General features: G+C 45.7%; 1 protein-coding gene across 2 annotated transcripts; it reads left to right on the top strand.

The window, feature by feature from the left end:
- Window positions 1-113: 113 nt before the first annotated feature.
- On the top strand, window positions 114-20296 carry canx (calnexin). 2 transcript variants are annotated; one of them, XM_008421000.2, is made up of 16 exons: window positions 114-270; window positions 6399-6620; window positions 6713-6786; window positions 7716-7774; window positions 7870-8011; window positions 8082-8163; window positions 8249-8441; window positions 9422-9611; window positions 13108-13221; window positions 13296-13452; window positions 15028-15243; window positions 15875-15994; window positions 16923-17003; window positions 17120-17243; window positions 17324-17400; window positions 17949-20296. In XM_008421000.2, the coding sequence occupies exons 2-16, from the start codon at window positions 6402-6404 to the stop codon at window positions 18003-18005; spliced, it is 1905 nt and encodes a 634-aa protein (XP_008419222.1). In that variant the 5' UTR covers window positions 114-270; window positions 6399-6401; the 3' UTR covers window positions 18006-20296. The 2 variants fall into 2 exon arrangements, with proteins under 2 accessions (XP_008419222.1, XP_008419223.1); XM_008421001.3 differs by lacking the exon at window positions 16923-17003 and having other exon boundaries at window positions 115-270.
- Window positions 20297-20690: the final 394 nt, after the last annotated feature.

Raw genomic sequence — 20690 nt, 5'->3', positions numbered from 1 at the left:
TTCTCAGGTTTCGAAAGACTTACTACAGCCAATCCGCGCACATTTCCTGTGACCGCTGCGCCAATCATCACCGTCCACGAGGTTCAGTTCTTAGACGGGCTGTTCGACAGAGATTTTCCTGCAACCAATGGGCGGCTGCCATTTGACAGGAAACGTCTGACCCTGGATCCGGCTGGCCAATCAGCGTCCAGCGAAGGCGGAGATTTCCCTGTGATTCTCCCACGTGACCCTCCTCACTAGTTCCCAGGCGGTCACATCTCGGAGCTTGAGGTGAGTAAAGAAAGCGACAAATTAGCTTTTCTACTGGAAAACACAGAAAATGCGGCCTTTTCCGGATAGGAGCGGATTGATTCTGGATGTGAGGCCGGAGGTGGCGCCCTGTCTGCGGGTTCTGGAGGGGGAACATGGAGCGGGGAGTGGGTCGGAGCGGAGTGGCTAGCTGGGGCTAATTAACCGCAGGTGAACCCGGACCGCCTGCTAGCTTGGTCCGCCGGAGGCTTTTTACAGCAAAATACTGTCAGAATGATCCAGAAACGGTTTAATCTCACTGAAAAGCAGCTTTATGAGCCGGGTTGGTGTGTAAATGCAGGCTGGACCGGCCAGAAAGACCGGAGCTGCTCGGCTGGGTGTGCAGCTGCTAGCAGGCTTAAACCGGAGTTTAACTTTAAATAAAAATTAAAACGCTAGAGGCGGCTTTAGGTCGCAGTGAGTTTAAGTCTGTGTAATTTTCTGTTCATTAATATTCACACACAGAAGCCTAAAAGTTGAAAACCAGAACAATTTGGTGCAAAATATCATTAGAATAAGTTTAAAATGAAGGCAGCCGGTTTTATGCTCCTCCGTTTACACTGTAAAACTTTATGACCCGTAATAAGGACGTTGCTTCATTTAAATGTCAGGTTAGGATAGTTCTGCTCAACAAACGGCGTTTATTGAGCATTTTAGGTTTTGGTGGTCAAAATGAATGAATGGATGAATTAACTGGTACCAGACATTTTCTAAGCCCAGTTCATCTTACAATTAAACTACAAAACGAAGAAAAATTTTAAAAATAAATGAATAAAATTTGCCCAAAAACCGTGAATCTAACCTGTTTTAAAATGAGGATTATTTTATTGCGATAAATTAAAGAATAAATAAATAAATGGACCTGAAAACCAAATATTGGTCCTAAAATTTACAGTGATTTCTGCAGTTTTTCCAGATATTTGCTTGAAACTTTATTATTATTATTATTATTATTATTATTATTATATTCACCTCCACGTCTCCGGCCCGTCCATCAGAACCATCATCTGACTCCAACTGGGTCACAGGAGGATGGACTTCCTGGTCCATCTCCCAGTTTTCCCAGTTTAACTTTGAGGATTTTTCCAGTTTTTCTTCCGGAATGTTTGTCTCCCAGGAAGTCCGTGTTGGAGGACTTCCTGGTTTCTGACCAATCAGAGAGCAGATGGACACGCCCACTCCCAGTAGATTTCTGATTGGTTCTGGACAAACTGGACCTGGAGGTTCTGTTTCAAACAGCAGAATTTAAATATTTTCTATTTTTGATTCAACATAAAGTTTAAATTCTGGCCTGTTTGCTGCTTTTCCTCTGTCTGGTTCTGGTCCAGCCCGTTTTCCTGCTCTGGTTCTTTTGGGTCAGGTCTTCCTCAGGAAGATGATGCAAGTGTAAAACTGGTTGATGTTTAATCTCTAAACTGTAAATGATAAATATTCAGACCAATTTTTTGCTCATTATCCCAAAAATAAAATATTATAAATCTTTAAAAATGCAAAGTTTTAATAAAACAAACAAAATGTCAGGCTTGGAAACCTAAAACGCTCATAAAGAACAGAGGAGAATGAGTTTTTCTCTTGAGGGGGTCAAACAGGAAAGAGTTTCTCAGTTAGCATTTCCTAAAACTCCGAGTCTCTTCCTGTTGTCGTCCTCGTTTTATTAAAACGTGGCGCCCCCTAACTGCACGGCCTGGAACTGCGTAAGGGGTGGGAAAAGTGCCGTTTCAAGCCCACTTGGGTTAAGTCAAGTAGATGTAAGTAAATAGATCCAACACAGAAAACAGACCAGATGTTTTCTTGAATAAAAGGTTTTATGTCTATTTTGGTCGAATGTTTTTTTGTTTTAGAAAATGTTTTTAACTTAAACTAAACGAGGAAATTCTTCAAAAATCTGATGGGAAAAAACTTCAGTGATATTAAAATCAAACATGGCTGATAAGAAAAAAATACTTTATTATTCCAAACATCTGCGACAGACTGGTGACCTGTCCAGGTGACCCCGCCTCTCGCACGGAACGTTAGCTGGAGAGGCAGCAGCTCCTCCTGACCCCACTGAGGGACAAGGGTGTTAGAAAATGGATGGATGGTTATTCCAAACATTTTCCATGTCAGAAGATCTCATTCTAAAACGTTCATGAGGTTTATGCCATCCTTAATCTGCAGTCACGGCCACATAAAATGATTCCAAGGACCGCAAATGGCCCCCGCGCCACACTTTGGACACCGCTGATTCAGCCGGTTCTGATGATTCTGGTACCTGCTACTGGTCCAGTTTCTGCTGCTGGTCCGGAACCAGTATCTGCTGGTGCTTTACGTCTTGCTGCAGCAGAACAGAGGTGCTGAGCAGAACCAGAAGGAAAGTTAATCTGTCCTTCCTTCCTTCCTCCCTTAGTGGGTCGGGAGGGTTGCTGGTGCCTCTCCAGCCAACGTTCTGGCCTAGAGGCGGGGTCACCTGGACGGGTCACCTGGACAGGTCACCAGTCTGCTGCAGTAGAAGGAAAGTTAAACGAGTGAAACACCGAAAATACGAGGTTTAAATATTAATTTGTAGCTTTAATAAAAACATAAATCAGACGTTTGTTGATATTTTTACCCATAACTGAGAGTATTACCTGAGGTTCTGATGGTTCTTCTGGACCAGACCGGGTCGATGATTACTCAGTTCGTCCTGATGGGTTTGCTGTGCTTTTATTTTGAAGGCAGGTGTGATGAATTAAACGGAAATGTTTACTGGACACGAAAAGCCGTTTTTCTGGATTTCTCCTCTGCCTGCAGCCGCTCTGTTTCTGTTCAAACGGAAACCAGTCAGAACCAGTCGGACCTGCTGGGCGACGCGCTAGCCTCAGCTGTCTGAGCTCTGGATCGGATCAGGACTGGATGAGTTCAGCACCATCAACCGTCAGCAGTGATAAACATCTCAGGACCAGTTAGAGCCAGTAAAACACAGTCGGAACCAGTTTCATTTAATTAGAACCAATTAGACCCAGTCAGAACCCAATTAGAACCAATAAGGACCAACTGGGGCCAGTCAGAAACCAGTTTGGACCAGGTTCTGCTGGCTCTGACATCAGATTAGCAGAGAAGTCCCGCCTCCCTGGCACTCTGGATTGGGATTAGGCCTCTTGATTTATGGGCCAATCAGAGCCGGCGGCTGGAATCTCATTTGGCAGCAGGAAGCCGAGGCGGTTCTGCTTTTACGCCGCCTGAACAGAGCAAGTTGCTACGGTAACCTTCCTCCAGGAGGGAAACCGTGCTCTGACCCGTCTCTGTTCAGGAACCAGAACCTGCAGCGGTTCTGGTTCAGAGCCAGTTCTGAACTGGTCCAAATGGCTCCTCCAGTAGATGATGGATCCATTTCTATAGCAGCATTTAAGTTGCAGGTCAAATTGACTCGTTTTAAAGTCTAAACTTTTTTTTAAAATATATTTGGAAGTATTTTTTTCTGCATGAAACTCTTTCTATTTGTCTTAATAGGTACTCTACATATAAAATGAAAATGTATTAATCTTGCACATTATTAAACCCCCCTGCGTCTACATGTTACATAGATACTGTTTGGGTCGATTTGACCAGTCAAGTTGAAGGGTAAAAAGGTTAAAAAATGTCCAATTCTGTTTGTTTCCTTGCAACTATAAGACATATTTCACCACATACCCACACACCACACTACACACACACACACACATACATGCACGCCTGCATGCACACAACCGCACTTTCTCCCTACTCTCTTTACTAGGAAACTGTGAGAAAGCAGGTGTTCATAAAACTTTGACGGGGACCTTTTCTGTTCTTGTGGTCAAACTCCACCTTCACTGAGTGGACAATCAGTGTGTGTGTGTGTGTGTGTGTGTGTGTGGGGGGGATATAAATACACTCTGCATGACTCATTTATCTTGATTTTAATCAGCGGATCAATTTGACCCGGAAAAGTAAATGTGTCTCAAGTTCAATTATAAAAATCACCCATTGAAAAAAAAAATCAAAATGTAATCTTAAAAAAATGCACCAAAAATATATTTCAATGATAATTATTGTTTTTTTGTATCTAGGTTTTTTTCAGTGGACATAAAAAATTTAAATTACACTTTTTTTTACATAAATTTTTATTACAAATTTTTTTTACATAAATTTTAATTAAAATTTTTTTTACATAAAAAATTTAAATTAATTTTTTTACATAAAAAATTTAAATTAATTTTTTTACATAAAAAATGTAAATTAAAATTTTTATGTAAAAAACAAATTATACAAAAATATGTAAATTATATTTTTATGTCCAAATGAGTACCTTGTCATCATTGATCTTTTATTTGTGAGAAATAAAAAGACATTATTGGACAAATATTGATTGACATGGTAAGTATTGGAGTTAATAATCGGATACAAAAATGTTTCTGAGGGTTTTTTTGGTTTCTGACACTGTTGCATGTTAAACTCTCCCCAGGTCAAATTGACCCACGAACATTATTGCTGTAGCTCAGAAACGAACATAACAGGAGGGTTAAAACCATCTGATGACGTCTAAAGTGTAACTCTGGTAATCTGACTATAAATCTTCCTGTTCATCTATTTTCTGTCAAATTTTTTACATTTTCCTGTAAATGTGTTTAATTCTGCTTCATTTGACCTCAAGCTGCCTCAGTGCTGCCCTCTGTAGGCCGAACAGTTGAATTACCAGATAATAATGAGGCGCCCCCGGTGGCGAAAACATGCCAGAACTGCTGTAGAGCAATCGATGCTGTTGCCATTCAAGTTGCTAAATTTCCATCTTTTTTTGGGCGGGGAGGCGAAAATGTGGCTAAGTTGGCAGAATAGTTTGCTGAACAGCACTTTTATGTATTTTCTGTAAAGTATATTCCTAATTTTTGTTGTTTTTTATAAATATCTTTATCCTACATACCTCCATGCTGCTGTTAAACCTGATTAAAAATATCTAGTTTAAATATTGCTCTGTGGCGTCCTACTTCATTCAGCTTCACCAGATCGACTATAGTAACGGCAAGCTAGCTGTCAAATCACACGGTTTTGATGGCTAACAGCAGAAATTATTCAGGTGTTTCCAAGTAGGGAGGGCTAAATGTTTACCTCACCGCTATATTAAAAACAATCTACTACTGTTGGATTAATGCAGTCCTCAGGCCCCCTGCATGTTCTAGATGGGCCTCTATTCCAGAATGGCTGATCCAAATGACTGCATCACCATCAGGTGCTGCAGACGCCTGTTAATCACCCAGAGATGCCATTCAGGTGTGTAGCAGAAGGGAAACACCTGCAGGACGGGGGGCCTGAGGACTGGAATTGAGAAGCACTGGATGAAAAAATGTTACTGAAACTGACGTTAAAACACAGGATGGAACCCTGAACTTATTTTCTAGAAGCTTTTTAAAGCAGTCACTTGGCCACGCCCCTCTGACTCTTGGCTCCGCCCACTTTCGAATTGGTCGTTCCCCGGGGAACGACCAATTAGGTGGGCTTAGCTTTCCCACCTAATGACTGTAAACACCGGTGTGTGTGTGTGTGTGTGCGCAGTAATCCCACTGGGTGCAATCTTATTAAGGCGGCCTGTCTTGTGGGGCCGGGTGGTCTCCATGGAGACAGACCCCCACCGCTCCTGAGGGGCTGGGTGGTCTCCATGGAGACGGGCCCCCCGCCGCTCCTGAGGGGCTGGGTGGTCTCCATGGAGACGGAGCCCAGCCACTCCTGAGGGGCTGGGTGGTCTCCATGGAGACGGAGCCCAGCCACTCCTGAGGGGCTGGGTGGTCTCCATGGAGACGGACCCCCACCGCTCCTGAGGGGCTGGGTGGTCTCCATGGAGACGGAGCCCAGCCACTCCTGAGGGGCTGGGTGGTCTCCATGGAGACGGACCCCCACCGCTCCTGAGGGGCTGGGTGGTCTCCATGGAGACGGAGCCCAGCCACTCCTGAGGGGCTGGGTGGTCTCCATGGAGACAGACCCCCACCGCTCCTGAGGGGCTGGGTGGTCTCCATGGAGACGGAGCCCAGCCACTCCTGAGGGGCTGGGTGGTCTCCATGGAGACGGACCCCCACCGCTCCTGAGGGGCTGGGTGGTCTCCATGGAGACGGAGCGCTGCATCATGTTGTGCTTGTCTGCAGACCATGCATCAGAAGGCGCTGCTGTTTGTTCTGCTGGCGGCGGGCCTGCTCTGCGTCGGCCTGGTGCCCACCTGCCGGGCCCAGGACCAGAACCAGGATGAAGACGCGGACGTGGAGGACGACCTGGACCTGGACCTGGACCTGGCCGGAACCGAGGACGACGACGAACTGGACGTGGACGAAGAAGCCCCGCCCGCACCAAAAGCCCCCGCTGCGCCCAAGGTGAGCCTCCGGGTGCTGTTGCCGTGGTTACCTAAGGTTTGAACACTTGAGGTCCGGCCAATCAGAACCTACTGGACGTTTCCTGTGTTCAGGTGACCTACAAGGCTCCAGAACCAATGGGGGAACATTTCTTCGCCGAGTCATTTGACCGGGGGACCCTGGACGGGTGAGCGCACACACCTGACCCGGTTCTGTTCTGATCCAGTTGGTTGAACTGGACCGCAAGAGGTTTCTGTGGGTGGAGTAGTCATCGGAAGGTTGTAGGTTCGATTCCAGCTTCCTCCTGCCACATGTCGGCCTGCCCCTGGGCGAGACGCTTTACCCCAAGTTGCCTCCCGATCTGCATATTGGTGTGTGAATGGCTGAGTGTGAATGTGAATGGGTGAGTGTGAATGGGTGAGTGTGAATGTGAATGGGTGAGTGTGAATGGCTGAGTGTGAATGTGAATGGGTGAGTGTGAATGTGAATGGGTGAGTGTGAATGTGAATGGGTGAGTGTGAATGTGAATGGGTGAGTGTGAATGGCTGAGTGTGAATGTGAATGGGTGAGTGAATGTGAATGGGTGAGTGTGAATGTGAATGGGTGAGTGTGAATGGCTGAGTGTGAATGTGAATGGGTGAGTGTGAATGGCTGAGTGTGAATGTGAATGGGTGAATGGGTGAGTGTGAATGGCTGAGTGTGAATGTGAATGGGTGAGTGTGAATGTGAATGGGTGAGTGTGAATGTGAATGGGTGAGTGTGAATGGCTGAGTGTGAATGTGAATGGGTGAATGGGTGAGTGTGAATGGCTGAGTGTGAATGTGAATGGGTGAGTGTGAATGGCTGAGTGTGAATGTGAATGGGTGAGTGTGAATGGCTGAGTGTGAATGTGAATGGGTGAGTGTGACTCAAAGGTATAAAGCGCTTTGAGTGGCCAAAATGATTGGAAAATATAAGCTCAGTCCATTCACCATTCTGGTTGTTGAGTCAAGAGAAGCGACTGGTTCTGATCTAAACTCGGTATTTCTTGTTGACCCGGTTGGTTCTGATCTGGACCCGGTTGGTTCTGATCCGAATCCGGTAGCTCTCCTTGACCCGGTTTGTTTTTGGTTGTAGGTGGGTTCTGTCCAAGGCGAAGAAGGATGACGCAGATGAAGAGATCGCAAAGTACGATGGTATGTCCGTTTGTTTCTGGGTTGGAATCGGACCGTCGGTACCAGATGAGACGTTGTCCTCTGATTGGCTGATAGCGATGATGGTGTTTGGACAGGTAAATGGGCCGTAGAGGAGATGAAGGACACCAAGCTGCCCGGCGATAAAGGTTTGGTCCTGAAGTCCAGAGCCAAACATCACGCTATTTCTGCCCCACTGCTGCGACCTTTCACCTTTGATTCCATGCCCCTCGTCATCCAGTAAGACCCGATCAGAACCAGAGTCGTTGCTCCGTCCTGCCAGAACCTGCTGATAGGTGTTTGTGTCCAGGTACGAGGTGAACTTCCAGTCAGGGATCGACTGTGGCGGCGCCTACGTGAAGCTGCTGAGCGAGACGCCCGGCCTGGACCTGGTCAGTGTCGGGTTCACCGCTGAAGAGACGGCAGCGGCGCCGGTCCAAATGGGTTTCAGTCTCACTCAGCTCTCTGTCCCTGCAGGACCAATTTGTGGACAAGACGGCGTACACCATCATGTTCGGACCCGATAAGTGCGGAGAAGATTACAAGCTGCACTTCATCTTCAGGCACAAGAACCCCAAAACCGGCCAGTACGAGGAGAAGCACGCCAAGAAACCCGACGCCGACCTGCGGTCCTACTTCACTGACAAGAAGACGCACCTGTACACCCTGGGTACGCCACCTTACACACACACACACACACACACACACACACACACACACACACACACACACACACACACACACACACACACTGCACTTGTGTGGACTTGATTTGACAGGGTGTCTTTGTGTCCTTAAAAAGTTTTAAATTCTTAAATGTAAAACTTTACATTCTTAACAATATAGACAATAATCTATATCGTCTTTAATATAGATTAAAAGCATACAGATACAAAAATCTGTGTGCTTTTAATTCAGAGGCATGCAGATTAATTTTCTTCAGTCACAGACAGAAACGCCCACAAATACACAAAGTACATAAAAACCAAAATGCCATAAAATCCGGACTAAAAGCCGCTACATTTTTCTCATGCTTCGAACTCTGCGGCCTATTCTAAGGTGCAGCTAATGTTTCTTTTTTTTTAAACCAGTAAAAACATTTTGCCTCGTAACAGCACACCAGCTGGTTCTCAAAGGTCCAATGAAATTGTACAAAAATTAAGAGCACTTTCACAAATCAAAGCCACACTTTCAGAAACCCTCAGATGTAAAATCTTAAGTATCGCACGTTACAACGTGGGACACCTGCAGCTTAACATCCAGTGCACTCTGCACAAGTACAAAATTAATGTTCTTTCCCAAATTAGAGCATGCAGTTTTTAATTAGGTGTAGTCCAGAATTTACGGTATTTACAAACACAGAACTGTACACAGGAATATTGCATTTAAGACGTGTATCCATCTGAAATAAAAATTATGTAGACTTTTTTTTTATAGTTCTGTCTCGATACAAGTCTTAAATTTAATTCGTAATTTGTGAAATTAAACATTTTTACAAATTCTTAATCTTGAATTTGTGAAATGTTCATGTGTGTGGACATGTCCTCACAATGTTGAAGGTGAGGACTGAGTCTTCACTAGTTAGCTAAACAAGTATACACACACACACACACCGTTCTGGGAGTGTAACTGTGCTCTGACGCCCCCCAGTGGTGAACGCCGACAACAGCTTTGAGGTTCTGGTGGATCAGACCGTGGTGAACAGCGGCAACCTGCTGAAGGACGTGACGCCCCCCGTTAACCCCCCTGCTGAGATTGAGGACCCTGACGACCACAAACCAGAGGACTGGGACGAGAGGCCAAAGATCCAGGACCCCGACGCCGTGAAGCCCGAAGACTGGTCAGAATCTGCTGTTGCTTCCCCTTTTCTTCTTGGGAAACGCAGTTACCATGGTTACATTGGCTAAAATTAATTACGTAAAGCTGATCTAGTTAAGTCCTTACAGCTCATCATTTAGTTTGATACGTTCTGTTTCTGTTTGGACACTACATGGGTCCTGACATAAACAATCTTCATGTTCCTCATGACATTATACACGTGCAGCACAGTGTCATCAGCATAAGAGATTTTATGATAAGGGGACTTATTCTGGAGGGAACTAAGATCCAGATCTCTGAGACACGAGCCGGATTTTAGCAGAGGCCAACTGGTGAAGGATGCTGTATTTCTGTGAATGAATGAGGTCAGAATGCCTTAATTTTATCTCTGGCTAAGAGGATTTTGGTGGTGCTGTTGAAAAAATGTTTGATTTGTTCGGGCAAGCGTCCATCATGATTATTGATTATTATTGGTTCAAGTTGGACACTTCTTGCTCATGGGGGCGGAGCATCAGGGAGGGATTTCTCACGATGGCGGACAGCAGAATGAGTGACGGCGGAGCCGGACCGAGAGGTGAAGAAGGAAATATCCAAGCTAACAGGGTTTTAAAAACTGGACATGGATCAGAACCATCGTCCCTCTCCGCTCTTCAAGACGTTAGCCTGGCTAACAGCGGCTCTACGGGCCGCCAGAACCTGGACCGGTCCGGTCCCGGGGAGTCGGAGGCAGCAGACCTCTTCACTGGTTACAGCGATGACCACGGATAATCCGTACAGTGCTGATCCTGCGCTTTGGGTAAAAACCGTGTGAGTTTACTGGGCTGAGCAAGAAGCAGGGAATGTGGATGTTGGCATCTTTACAAACATCAGAAACGATTCTTGTCCAGATCGGTTTGAAAGCAGCTCCAAGCGGTGAGTCCATCCACACAGGCTGTTGTCCTCCATCCACCGCGGCTGGGTTTGTGTTTTAAACGATGCTAAAAGTCACTGATGCTGTGAAACGGGTTTCCGTGAGTGGAAAAAAGCAACAGAACGATTAAAAAAAAACAGCTAACGGAGAAGCAAAGCGATGCTCTGCTGCTCAATGCGAAGTTAAAACAGCGCAACCAGCTTTAGCCTCCAGCTAGCAGCGGCGGGAGGAACCGACCGAATCATAAGGCCGACAGGACAATGACCTACTGCGTCCCAACACACAGATAAGATCCAGGTTTGGCTCTCAGAGGGGAAATAAACCTGATAATTACAGAGAAAGATCCACTTGATACATGCTGAAAGAGACAGAGATATAGATGAAGAGGATCAATAAATGGAGGATGGATAGAGAACATTGTCCAGTTCTAATTCCTTAGGAAAGCTCTGCTGAATACACATATTCAAGATGTTCAACTATTTCTTTAATAGCTACCAAGTATATTTAGTTAGTAGTGATGATCTTTACATTCATTAAAGGTGCACCGATTTCTGGCCGATCTTTAAAAATCTGACTGGCTGAAATTCTTTTGTGCGCGTGCAAAATATAGCAAAAAATATAGCAACTGTTTAACAATCATGGAGTGACTGTTGTAAACCTGCATGGAGAGACGAGCTGGTGGTTGGGGCTGTCCATCAGCCTCATGGTGGACGGTGGGTCCATCAGCCTCATGGTGGACGGTGGGTCCATCAGCCTCATGGTGGACGGTGGGTCCATCAGCCTCATGGTGGACGGTGGGTCCATCAGCCTCATGGTGGACGGTGGGTCCATCAGCCTCATGGTGGACGGTGGGTCCATCAGCCTCATGGTGGACGGTGGGTCCATCAGCCTCATGGTGGACGGTGGGTCCATCAGCCTCATGGTGGACGGTGGGTCCATCAGCCTCATGGTGGACGGTGGGTCCATCAGCCTCATGGTGGACGGTGGGTCCATCAGCCTCATGGTGGACGGTGGGTCCATCAGCCTCATGGTGGACGGTGGGTCCATCAGCCTCATGGTGGACGGTGGGTCCATCAGCCTCATGGTGGACGGTGGGTCCATCAGCCTCATGGTGGACGGTGGGTCCATCAGCCTCATGGTGGACGGTGGGTCCATCAGCCTCATGGTGGACGGTGGGTCCATCAGCCTCATGGTGGACGGTGGGTCCATCAGCCTCATGGTGGACGGTGGGTCCATCAGCCTCATGGTGGACGGTGGGTCCATCAGCCTCATGGTGGACGGTGGGTCCATCAGCCTCATGGTGGACGGTGGGTCCATCAGCCTCATGGTGGACGGTGGGTCCATCAGCCTCATGGTGGACGGTGGGTCCATCAGCCTCATGGTGGACGGTGGGTCCATCAGCCTCATGGTGGACGGTGGGTCCATCAGCCTCATGGTGGACAGTGGGTCCAACAGCCTCATGGTGGACGGTGGGTCCATCAGCCTCATGGTGGACGGTGGGTCCATCAGCCTCATGGTGGACGGTGGGTCCATCAGCCTCATGGTGGACGGTGGGTCCATCAGCCTCATGGTGGACGGTGGGTCCATCAGCCTCATGGTGGACGGTGGGTCCATCAGCCTCATGGTGGACAGTGACAGCGTAGGTAGATCAGGTTTGTGGATCAGATCCACTAGTAAGTCACGACCAAACGCCGATCACCCATATATATATATATATATATATATATATATATGTGGGTATATATTAGCAGCTCTACCGATGATCTGTCCAGAGCCACCGTGCTCAGGCGTGTGCAGGAAAGGGGTACAGGTGCTGCATTCCCCAGGTCAAAGGTCAAGCCACTGTTGAACCAGAAACAGCAGCAGAAGTGCCTGACCTGGGCTACAGAGAAGCAGCACTGGACTGTTGCTCAGTGGTCCAAAGTACTTTTTTCAGATGAAAGCAAATGTCATTCTGAAATCAAGGTGCCAGAGTCTGGAGGAAGACTGGAGAGAAGGAAATGCCAAAAGGCCAGAAGTCCAGTGTCCAGTACCCCCAGTCAGTGATGGTCTGGGGAGCTGCTGGTGTTGGTCCACTGGGTTTTATCAAGGGCAGGTCAATGCAGCAGCTATCAGGAGGTTTGGAGAACTTCATGCTTCCATCTGCTGAAAAGCTTTATGGAGATGAAGATTTCATTTTTCAGCTCAACCTGCTCACAGAGCCAAAACCACTGGTATACTCACCATGGTGCTACTGTTGGCCCGCCAACTCTCCTGACCTGAACCCCATAGAGAATCTGTGGGATATTGTGAAGAGAAAGTTGAGAGACCAAAACCCAAAACTCTGGATGAGCTTCAGGCCATCGAAGCATCCTGGGCTCCATGACACCTCAGCAGGGCCTGCACCTTGGCTCAAGCCCAGGGGCCCACAGCCTCCTACGTCCGGCCCTGCTGAGACATACCAGGAAGTAAGATTTACTTTGCGTACCAAGAGTCCTGAAGAAAATAAAATCAACGCAGAAGAGGCTGTTAGCTAAGCTAGCCGTGTGACCAGCATTGCTGAAGACGTCTGACGACGTGATGAAGGCTGTTGGCTTCGTTAGCCGTCGCTCATGATGTTTCCTCTTAGGGACGAGGACGCTCCTGCTCAGATTCCTGATGAAGTCGCCGTGAAACCGGACGGCTGGTTGGACGATGAGGCCGAGTACATCGGAGACCCCGATGCCATCAAACCCGACGACTGGTGAGTCACCATGGCAACCTAAACCACCGACAGTCCTCCCCGTTTGGCAGCCATGACAGTTCCGTCTCCTGCAGGGATGAGGACATGGACGGAGAATGGGAGGCACCCCAGGTCCCCAACCCCGCCTGCGAGAGCGCCCCCGGCTGCGGCCCCTGGAAGCGGCCGATGATCGACAACCCCAGTTACAAGGGCAAGTGGAAGCCCCCCATGGTGGACAACCCCAACTACCAGGTGGGTTCTGATGCTCTGAGACGGGCTCGGTCCGGTTCCTGTACGTGGTTCTGACGGTGTTTCCGGGTTCTTTAGTGCGCCACATTGCTGTGAAAATCTGTCAACTATGAATATCAGCATTTTTCAAGATGGCTTCCGTGTTTGAGCCTTTTAAACCAGTTATTACCATAAAATGCTTCATGACTTGGATGATCTTTATGTCGCATCATATGTTTTTGGATTTGGCCATCCTAGTCATACAGTAATAATATTTAGCAAAATCAGAAACTGACAACGTTGCTGTTAGCGATTCTCACACCAGTCCCCAACTGGAAAGAGAAGATGTGGCGCAAAGGTCAGCGCTAGTTTCTTATAGTTTTATGCATTTACCAGTTTAGCATTAGCTTCTGCTAATGTTTTTACATATTTAGCAGTTTAGCGTTAGCTTCTGCTAGTGTTTTTACATATTTAGCAGTTTAGCGTTAGCTTCTGCTAATGTTTTTACATATTTAGCAGTTTAGCATTAGCTTCTGCTAGTGTTTTTACATATTTAGCAGTTTAGCGTTAGCTTCTGCTAATGTTTTTACATATTTAGCAGTTTAGCATTAGCTTCTGCTAGTGTTTTTACATATTTAGCAGTTTAGCGTTAGCTTCTGCTAGTGTTTTTACATATTTAGCAGTTTAGCATTAGCTTCTGCTAATGTTTTTACATATTTAGCAGTTTAGCGTTAGCTTCTGCTAGTGTTTTTACATATTTAGCAGTTTAGCGTTAGCTTCTGCTAATGTTTTTACATATTTAGCAGTTTAGCATTAGCTTCTGCTAATGTTTTTACATATTTGGCAGTTTAGCTTTAGCTTCTGCTAGTGTTTTTACATATTTAGCAGTTTAGCGTTAGCTTCTGCTAATGTTTTTACATATTTAGCAGTTTAGCATTAGCTTCTGCTAATGTTTTTACATATTTAGCAGTTTAGCTTTAGCTTCTGCTAATGTTTTTACATATTTAGCAGTTTAGCGTTAGCTTCTGCTAGTGTTTTTACATGTTTAGCGTTGGCTTCTGCTCATTTCTTTTATGTGTTTATAGTTTAGCACTAGCAGAGGTAAGATTCTTGTTTAGCAAAGGTAGCGAAGATGGCTTTTTGGTTAGCAGTGTCCAAAATGGCAACAGCTACAACAGCAAACATATATTCACTATTACAGTCATGGCAGCCATTTTGAAAAATGTACACCAGGACAAGGTCAAGAAAATATATTACATATTTACACCAAACACATTTATCCAATTGTTGATTTTAGTTCAAAAATAACTTCCATGGCAGCCATCTTCAAAAAAAATCTAAATAATATCCACAAATCTGATTTTTGCTGATCCAATTACATCTGATTTAACACAAAAAGTCTTAATCTGTGACAAATATTGGCAATTTAATGCAAAAAAGAATTTTCCTTGTTGACCCTGGCGGCCATCTTGACTTTCATTGATGGTGAGCGGTAGTTTTTCAACAAAGCTAGTCTCTCAAAACATCTGTGCTAAGTTCAGGTTCTTGTATCCGCATGTGGAAAATTGTTCTGAAATATTAAATCTGCTGATCTGTCAGGGGATCTGGAAGCCGAGGAAGATTCCCAACCCGGATTACTTCGAGGACCTGCAGCCGTTCAAGATGACGCCGATCAGCGCCCTGGGGCTCGAGCTCTGGTCCATGACCTCTGACATCTTCTTCGACGACTTCTTCATCACCAACGACCGCAACACGGCCGAGCGCTGGGCCGCCGACAGCTGGGGGCTGAAGAAGGCAGCAGAGGGCGCCGCTGAGGTGAGTCCATGGAGAACAAAATGTCTGCTGGACGATTCCTTCTCTCATTGTTCAGATTGAATCATTCACTGACTGATTCATCTGTTCATGACGAGAATCTTTAGGTCCTTTTTCTCCCTCGTGTTGTTTAGTTCACATTCCAGTAAACATCTGACCCACAGCGAAGCTGTTAATTATTCACACCCCTAAAACTTTCTAATCTGCGTCACAGTCCATCCACACACTTCATGCGTTTTGTTGGGATTTATTTTAGTGGAGAGAAAATTATTCATGGCTGTTGAGCTGTTTACAGATTTTAAAAATCTGAAAAGTGTGGCATGTTTTTATATCCAGCAGTTCTCAATAGAACCCACTCTGGCCGCAGATCTCCAGCGGATCAGTTTTTATGTCAGACTCTCAGGTGTATTCAGCTCTGACTTTGACTAGGCCATTCTAAAACACATGTTTTTATTTTCCACTTCTCTCCTGCTGGTCACATAAAGTCCTGCAGAGTTTCTGGAAGTGTGAATGAAACCGCTTTATGGGGTTTTGCTGATAAATGCAGAAACTTCAGGGTCCTTCAGTCCAGGCCCTGCTGGGGCATAAAGACAGGAATGTGTGTGAATTAAGTGGATCCTTGTTTGGTTCTCAGCCGGGTCTGGCAGCCCAGATGCTAACCGCTGCAGAGGAGCGACCCTGGCTCTGGATCGTCTACGTCCTCACTGTGGCTCTTCCTCTCGTCCTCATCATCGTCTTCTGCTGCACGGGCAAGGTACCACACACACACACACACACACACACACACACACACACACACACACACACACACACACACACACAACCTCCAACTTCCTGTGTGATCCTTCACTTCTCTGAAGGAAGGAAAGATGGGAGGATTTCTCCAAAGCTTCATCTTCTAGCAGGCTGGATCCTGCAGCTCTTTGATGATGATGACGATGATGAAGCACTGCAGTAGCACACCTTCAGTTTATTTATTTTCTGTTTATACTTGAAATGTTAACGTTGTTGTTTACATCCAGAAATGTTGTGCACAAGGCAGGAGGGCAAATAGTTTCCATCCGTGGCGGCGCTGCCGGTAGAACCGCTAACAAAATAAAACCTGGAGATGGTTACATGCAGACTCGTTGCCATAGCAACCGGCTAACAACAACGCCACTAATGTTTCAGGATTCAGCACCAAAAAACACACAAAGAGCAGAACATTCAGTTAAGTGATCGCTGTGAAAGGTTAGCTACTACTGCTAATAGCTACCACTGCTAATAGCTAACCTAGCACAGCGGTGGATAGTTAGCTCATCTAAACACCTGCTCTACTGATGATCTGTCAGAGTTGGTGTTTAGGTCGCCATATTTTTTGTTCTTTGTTTTTTCTTAATTTTTTAACTGAACCGAAACACCTGATTCTGCAGCAGATCTACATGTTGACGTGTCACAGTCAAGCTAGCATAACATAGCTGACCTACTTCCCTCTCCCTTGTTGGTTTTTGTAATGTTGACAATTACTAGCAAGGTCCCATCTTTTTCTTTTTATATCAGACGCACATTTAAGATTTAGAGCGTCATGTTGACAGCTGAAACCAAAGCTAGCCATTGTTAGCTAGCATCTTTTTTTGCAACGTGTCTGTAGCATTCTGATCTGTGATGATGATGATGATGATGGTGGTGGTGGGTGTCCACAGAGCTCCTCCGGGTCGGCTCAGGACTCGCTGAGTCTCACCAGCTTACAGGAGGAGCTGAAGGCAGCCGGACGCCTCCAGCCGGTGACTCTTCCTCTTCCTCCTAGCCTAGCTTGTTGTGGCGTAGCTGTAGTGCTGATGAAGAGCGGCTTATAGACGGCTCTTCCTCACGAAAAACTCATGAATCTGTTTTTCTGCAGGAGAAGAAGACGACGACTCCGGCAGCCGAATACAAGAAGACAGACGAACCTCAGCCTGACGTGAAGGAGGAAGAGGAGGACGAGGAGGAAGAGGATAAGGCTGAGGAGGCGAAGAGCAGTCCAGGTGGGTTAGCTCTCTCACTGACCCGGTTCTGGTCGTTCCCCAGTTCTGGTACTGTAACCGTTTGGTTAATTTTCCTCCAGCTGCAGAGGACAAGAGTGATGAAGAAGAGGCTGCTGCTGAGGAAGAGGAGGGAGAGAAGGAGGCCACGACAGAAGAGGTGAGGAAGAACTGCGTTCATGTTGAATGGGCTCTGGTGGTTCTGGTGTGATAAAACCAGGATGAACTGCCGCATTCAGTCTGAAACCTTCTGGTTTAACGCCAGGCCTGATGGAGGCGGATCTGGCCCGCAGCATCACTAATTCCACTGTAACCCTCAGCCTGGAGCTGTTGCCGGGCAGATTAGCTGAGCTGAGGCCCAGTTTAGCGTCAGGCTTGGAAGATGTTTCTGTCTGCTGGTTTGGAAACTGGGATTTAATCTGTCAACGTGAGGCTGGAATAAACAGGAAGTGGAAAGATGACATTTTTATGAAGTTTAGGTTGTTGTTGTTGTTTTTTGTTGTTGTTTTCCAACTCGGTAATTAAAAATGTGCGAAACCCGGCTGACAGTTTCCCTCCTGGGTTCTGAGATTAACAAATACCTCGATGTAAGGAAGTGTCTCTGTGGGACCAACACATTTTGGAATATTCCAGTAAATAAACTTTTACTCTATTTTCCAGTTAAATATAGTGACATAATTTAAATGCTGATTTTGTTGTGATCCACAGAAAGAAGACGATATTCTGCGTAGATCTCCCAGGAGCAGGAGGCTCAGAAAGGACTGATGGCTCTGAACCCTGACCTCCTGACCTCCCTCCCTCCCCCTCGTCTTCCTCCTCCTCTTCCTCCTTCCTGAGGCCACGAAGCCTGAACGGATCCGGTAAAAGCAGCGAAGACAACAGAAATTTGATGACGATTCCAGCTCGATCCGGTTTTGGACGTTTTGTTTTAGAGCTTAACAGAGATTCACTAAAACTTCCTGCATCATTCCGACCTGCAGGGGGCGAAGCTCTGTCTGCTCCTCCAATCAGCAGACTGTTGACGGGAAGTCGGTCGCCCCGCTGGACCGGACGGGCGGCTGACCAACCGGCCCACAGATAACTAACTACTAACCGTAGCGCTTCAGTGTTAGCCTGTTAGCTGCCTAATGAAGCCAGAGCTTAGCGGCTGGAGGAGGCTTGAACTGGGAACACTCCGACTTTTCTCCATGTCTGCTGTTGTCATGTCGGCGCTAGAGCGCTAGCTGTCTGTTAGCTTCTTCCTGAAACACTGTCTGCCGCCGGTGGGTCAGACAGGAAACACCTGGATGTTTGGCTCACCTGCCTCCTCCAGCTCAGCAACACAGAGGCTCCGCCCCCTTTCTGTAACACTTTAAATTAATAACTGATTAAATAATTATAATAAAATGTCAATAATATATCATTAATTTTTAAAAATTGGAAATAAATGCAGCAAGGATTAAATATTGACTTATATGTGCCTCCATTACATGTATTTAATTATTTCATGTTCGTGCTCTGAAGCGCATCATGGCTTCACTGTGGATTTTACCAATCACACTCAGTGGGCGGGATTATGGAAGCTGGGACCCTGGCGTCTGATTGGCTGCTGCAAACATCTTCCCAGCTAGCTCCGTCTAAGCTTGAAATGATTTTACTAACAAATTGTTTATTTACTTATTACAAACTGGGTGAGCAACTCCTGCCCCATAAGTGTAGTTTGGTCTGAGATATCGTTAATGCGCTCGCCACAGGCCATTAGCTGCTGTTAGCTAGCAGGCTAACGGTGATCCTGCCTGACCACAGTGAGCTCTGCTGAATTTATCAGCAATATTTCAAACCACAGACGTAGAGGCTGCAGTTTCTCCTCCAGGGTTTGTAGTAAATACATTTAAATTTAAGTTATTTACAAAATATTGACCTCAGAGTCGCAGTTAACTGGACAGACGTCTTGACTTGCTGTTTGAAGGAGCCAATCAGATGTCGGGTTTGCCTTGATCCCGATGCGTTTGGCTGTTTATTGATGTGCTTCAGCACAGGAACATGAAATAATTTATTAAATCATGAAATCTAGTTATAAAATCAAATCATCCACATATAATTGAGGTACATTTAGTTCTATATTTAATAAATTATGCATTTCAAGTTTTGACGTATTTAAATGTCAACCTCAGGTGTCCTGCAGTTTCAGCCGACTTCCAGAGGTGGTGCTAAAGTCTCTGTTGCTCATGAGCTTCCTGTTGATTTCATCATGACGTCACACACATGACCTCTGTTTCAACCAATCACTGCACAGCTTAAAAATAAAACCAAATGAGAAAAATCCTGATTATCTGTCAGAAACAACAAAGTCCTGCTTGTTTCCTTAAAGGAATCATTTTCAGCGGGGTTCTGTGAAGTAGCTCTCGGTAGTCAGTGTGCGACCTGCAGCAGATGCATTAGCCTGAGCTGGCTGATGTTTTATTGGTTGTTCCTGTGCAGTTGAACTGGATTTAATGATTTTTTACAAAGCGTTTCCTCTCTGACTCCTCTTTGCTTTTGCTTAAACTCGGAGGGACAATAGTTTCTGATGTTTTCTAACAGGTTTTTTTGTAGAAGTTTAAATATTTTGAAGTCCCAGAGGTCCTCCCCAGTCTTCAGGCTTATATAGAAATCATGGAGCAAATGTCTAAAAATGATTTAATTTCACTTTTATTTGGTCAAACTTCTGTTTTTGTGTTTAGAATATGTTCTTTTCTTGTTAAAAGATGTAAAAATCAGGATTTTCTTGAGGTTGATCATGTGAGGGGGGGGTTCACAGCCAAACAGCTTCTCGCTGGGGGTTTCTCAAGTCCCGGTGCGCGGCCTGGTTTGTGAACGCCCGCTGGGATTGGCCGGTCCGTGGGTTGATCTGGACGGTGAGTTTGGGGGCTGACTGTGAGCTGAACACTGTATCTGCTGCGTTTTTACTTCCTCTGGCGGTTTGAAGCGACCGGCTGCAGAAAACCCGGCTGTGAATGAAACACTGTGATGAGGGGCCTGATGTCGGTGAAGCAAATGTTTGTTTTGATGAATAAAAAAGGATCGATGGAAAATGACTCGGCGTTTGTTCAGTTCGTTTGTTCAGAGCTGGAAAGAGTACGGAAGTAATCGAGTAAAAAATACCGTTTGATAAGTAGTGGAGGGCCAGAATCACCAATACTGATATATTTTATGGTTAATAAATTACACTTCTGATCTTTATTTTTTTTGGTTTTAATTATTTAGTTACAATCTAGGATACATTTTGACAGTTTATAGGTTTTGATAAAATATTTTATATATTAACATGATTTTAAAAAACTGCATAAAAATAAAGATTTAAGAGGAAATGAGGAGCTATGATACAAAAATAGAATAAAATGTCAAGACCGAATCTGAAACTAAAGTATTGATCTGATACTGATATCAAGTTGGTGTCGATATCAATATTTTGGATCAATTCGCCCTCCT

This window comes from Poecilia reticulata, chromosome 10, assembly GCF_904066995.2.
Source record: "Poecilia reticulata chromosome 10, P_reticulata-male-v2, whole genome shotgun sequence".
NCBI lineage: Eukaryota > Metazoa > Chordata > Actinopteri > Cyprinodontiformes > Poeciliidae > Poecilia > Poecilia reticulata.
Note: the sequence above shows the minus strand (reverse complement) of the source record. Positions and strands in the feature narration are given on the sequence as shown.

Coding starts and splice junctions, on each gene's coding strand:
- canx (XM_008421000.2), top strand. CDS start 6,402: ATGCATCAGAAGGCGCTGCTGTTTGTTCTGCTGGCGGCGGGCCTGCTC. Junction 6,621..6,712: donor AAGCCCCCGCTGCGCCCAAG/GTGAGCCTCCGG, acceptor TCCTGTGTTCAG/GTGACCTACAAGGCTCCAGA. Junction 7,775..7,869: donor AGAGATCGCAAAGTACGATG/GTATGTCCGTTT, acceptor GTGTTTGGACAG/GTAAATGGGCCGTAGAGGAG.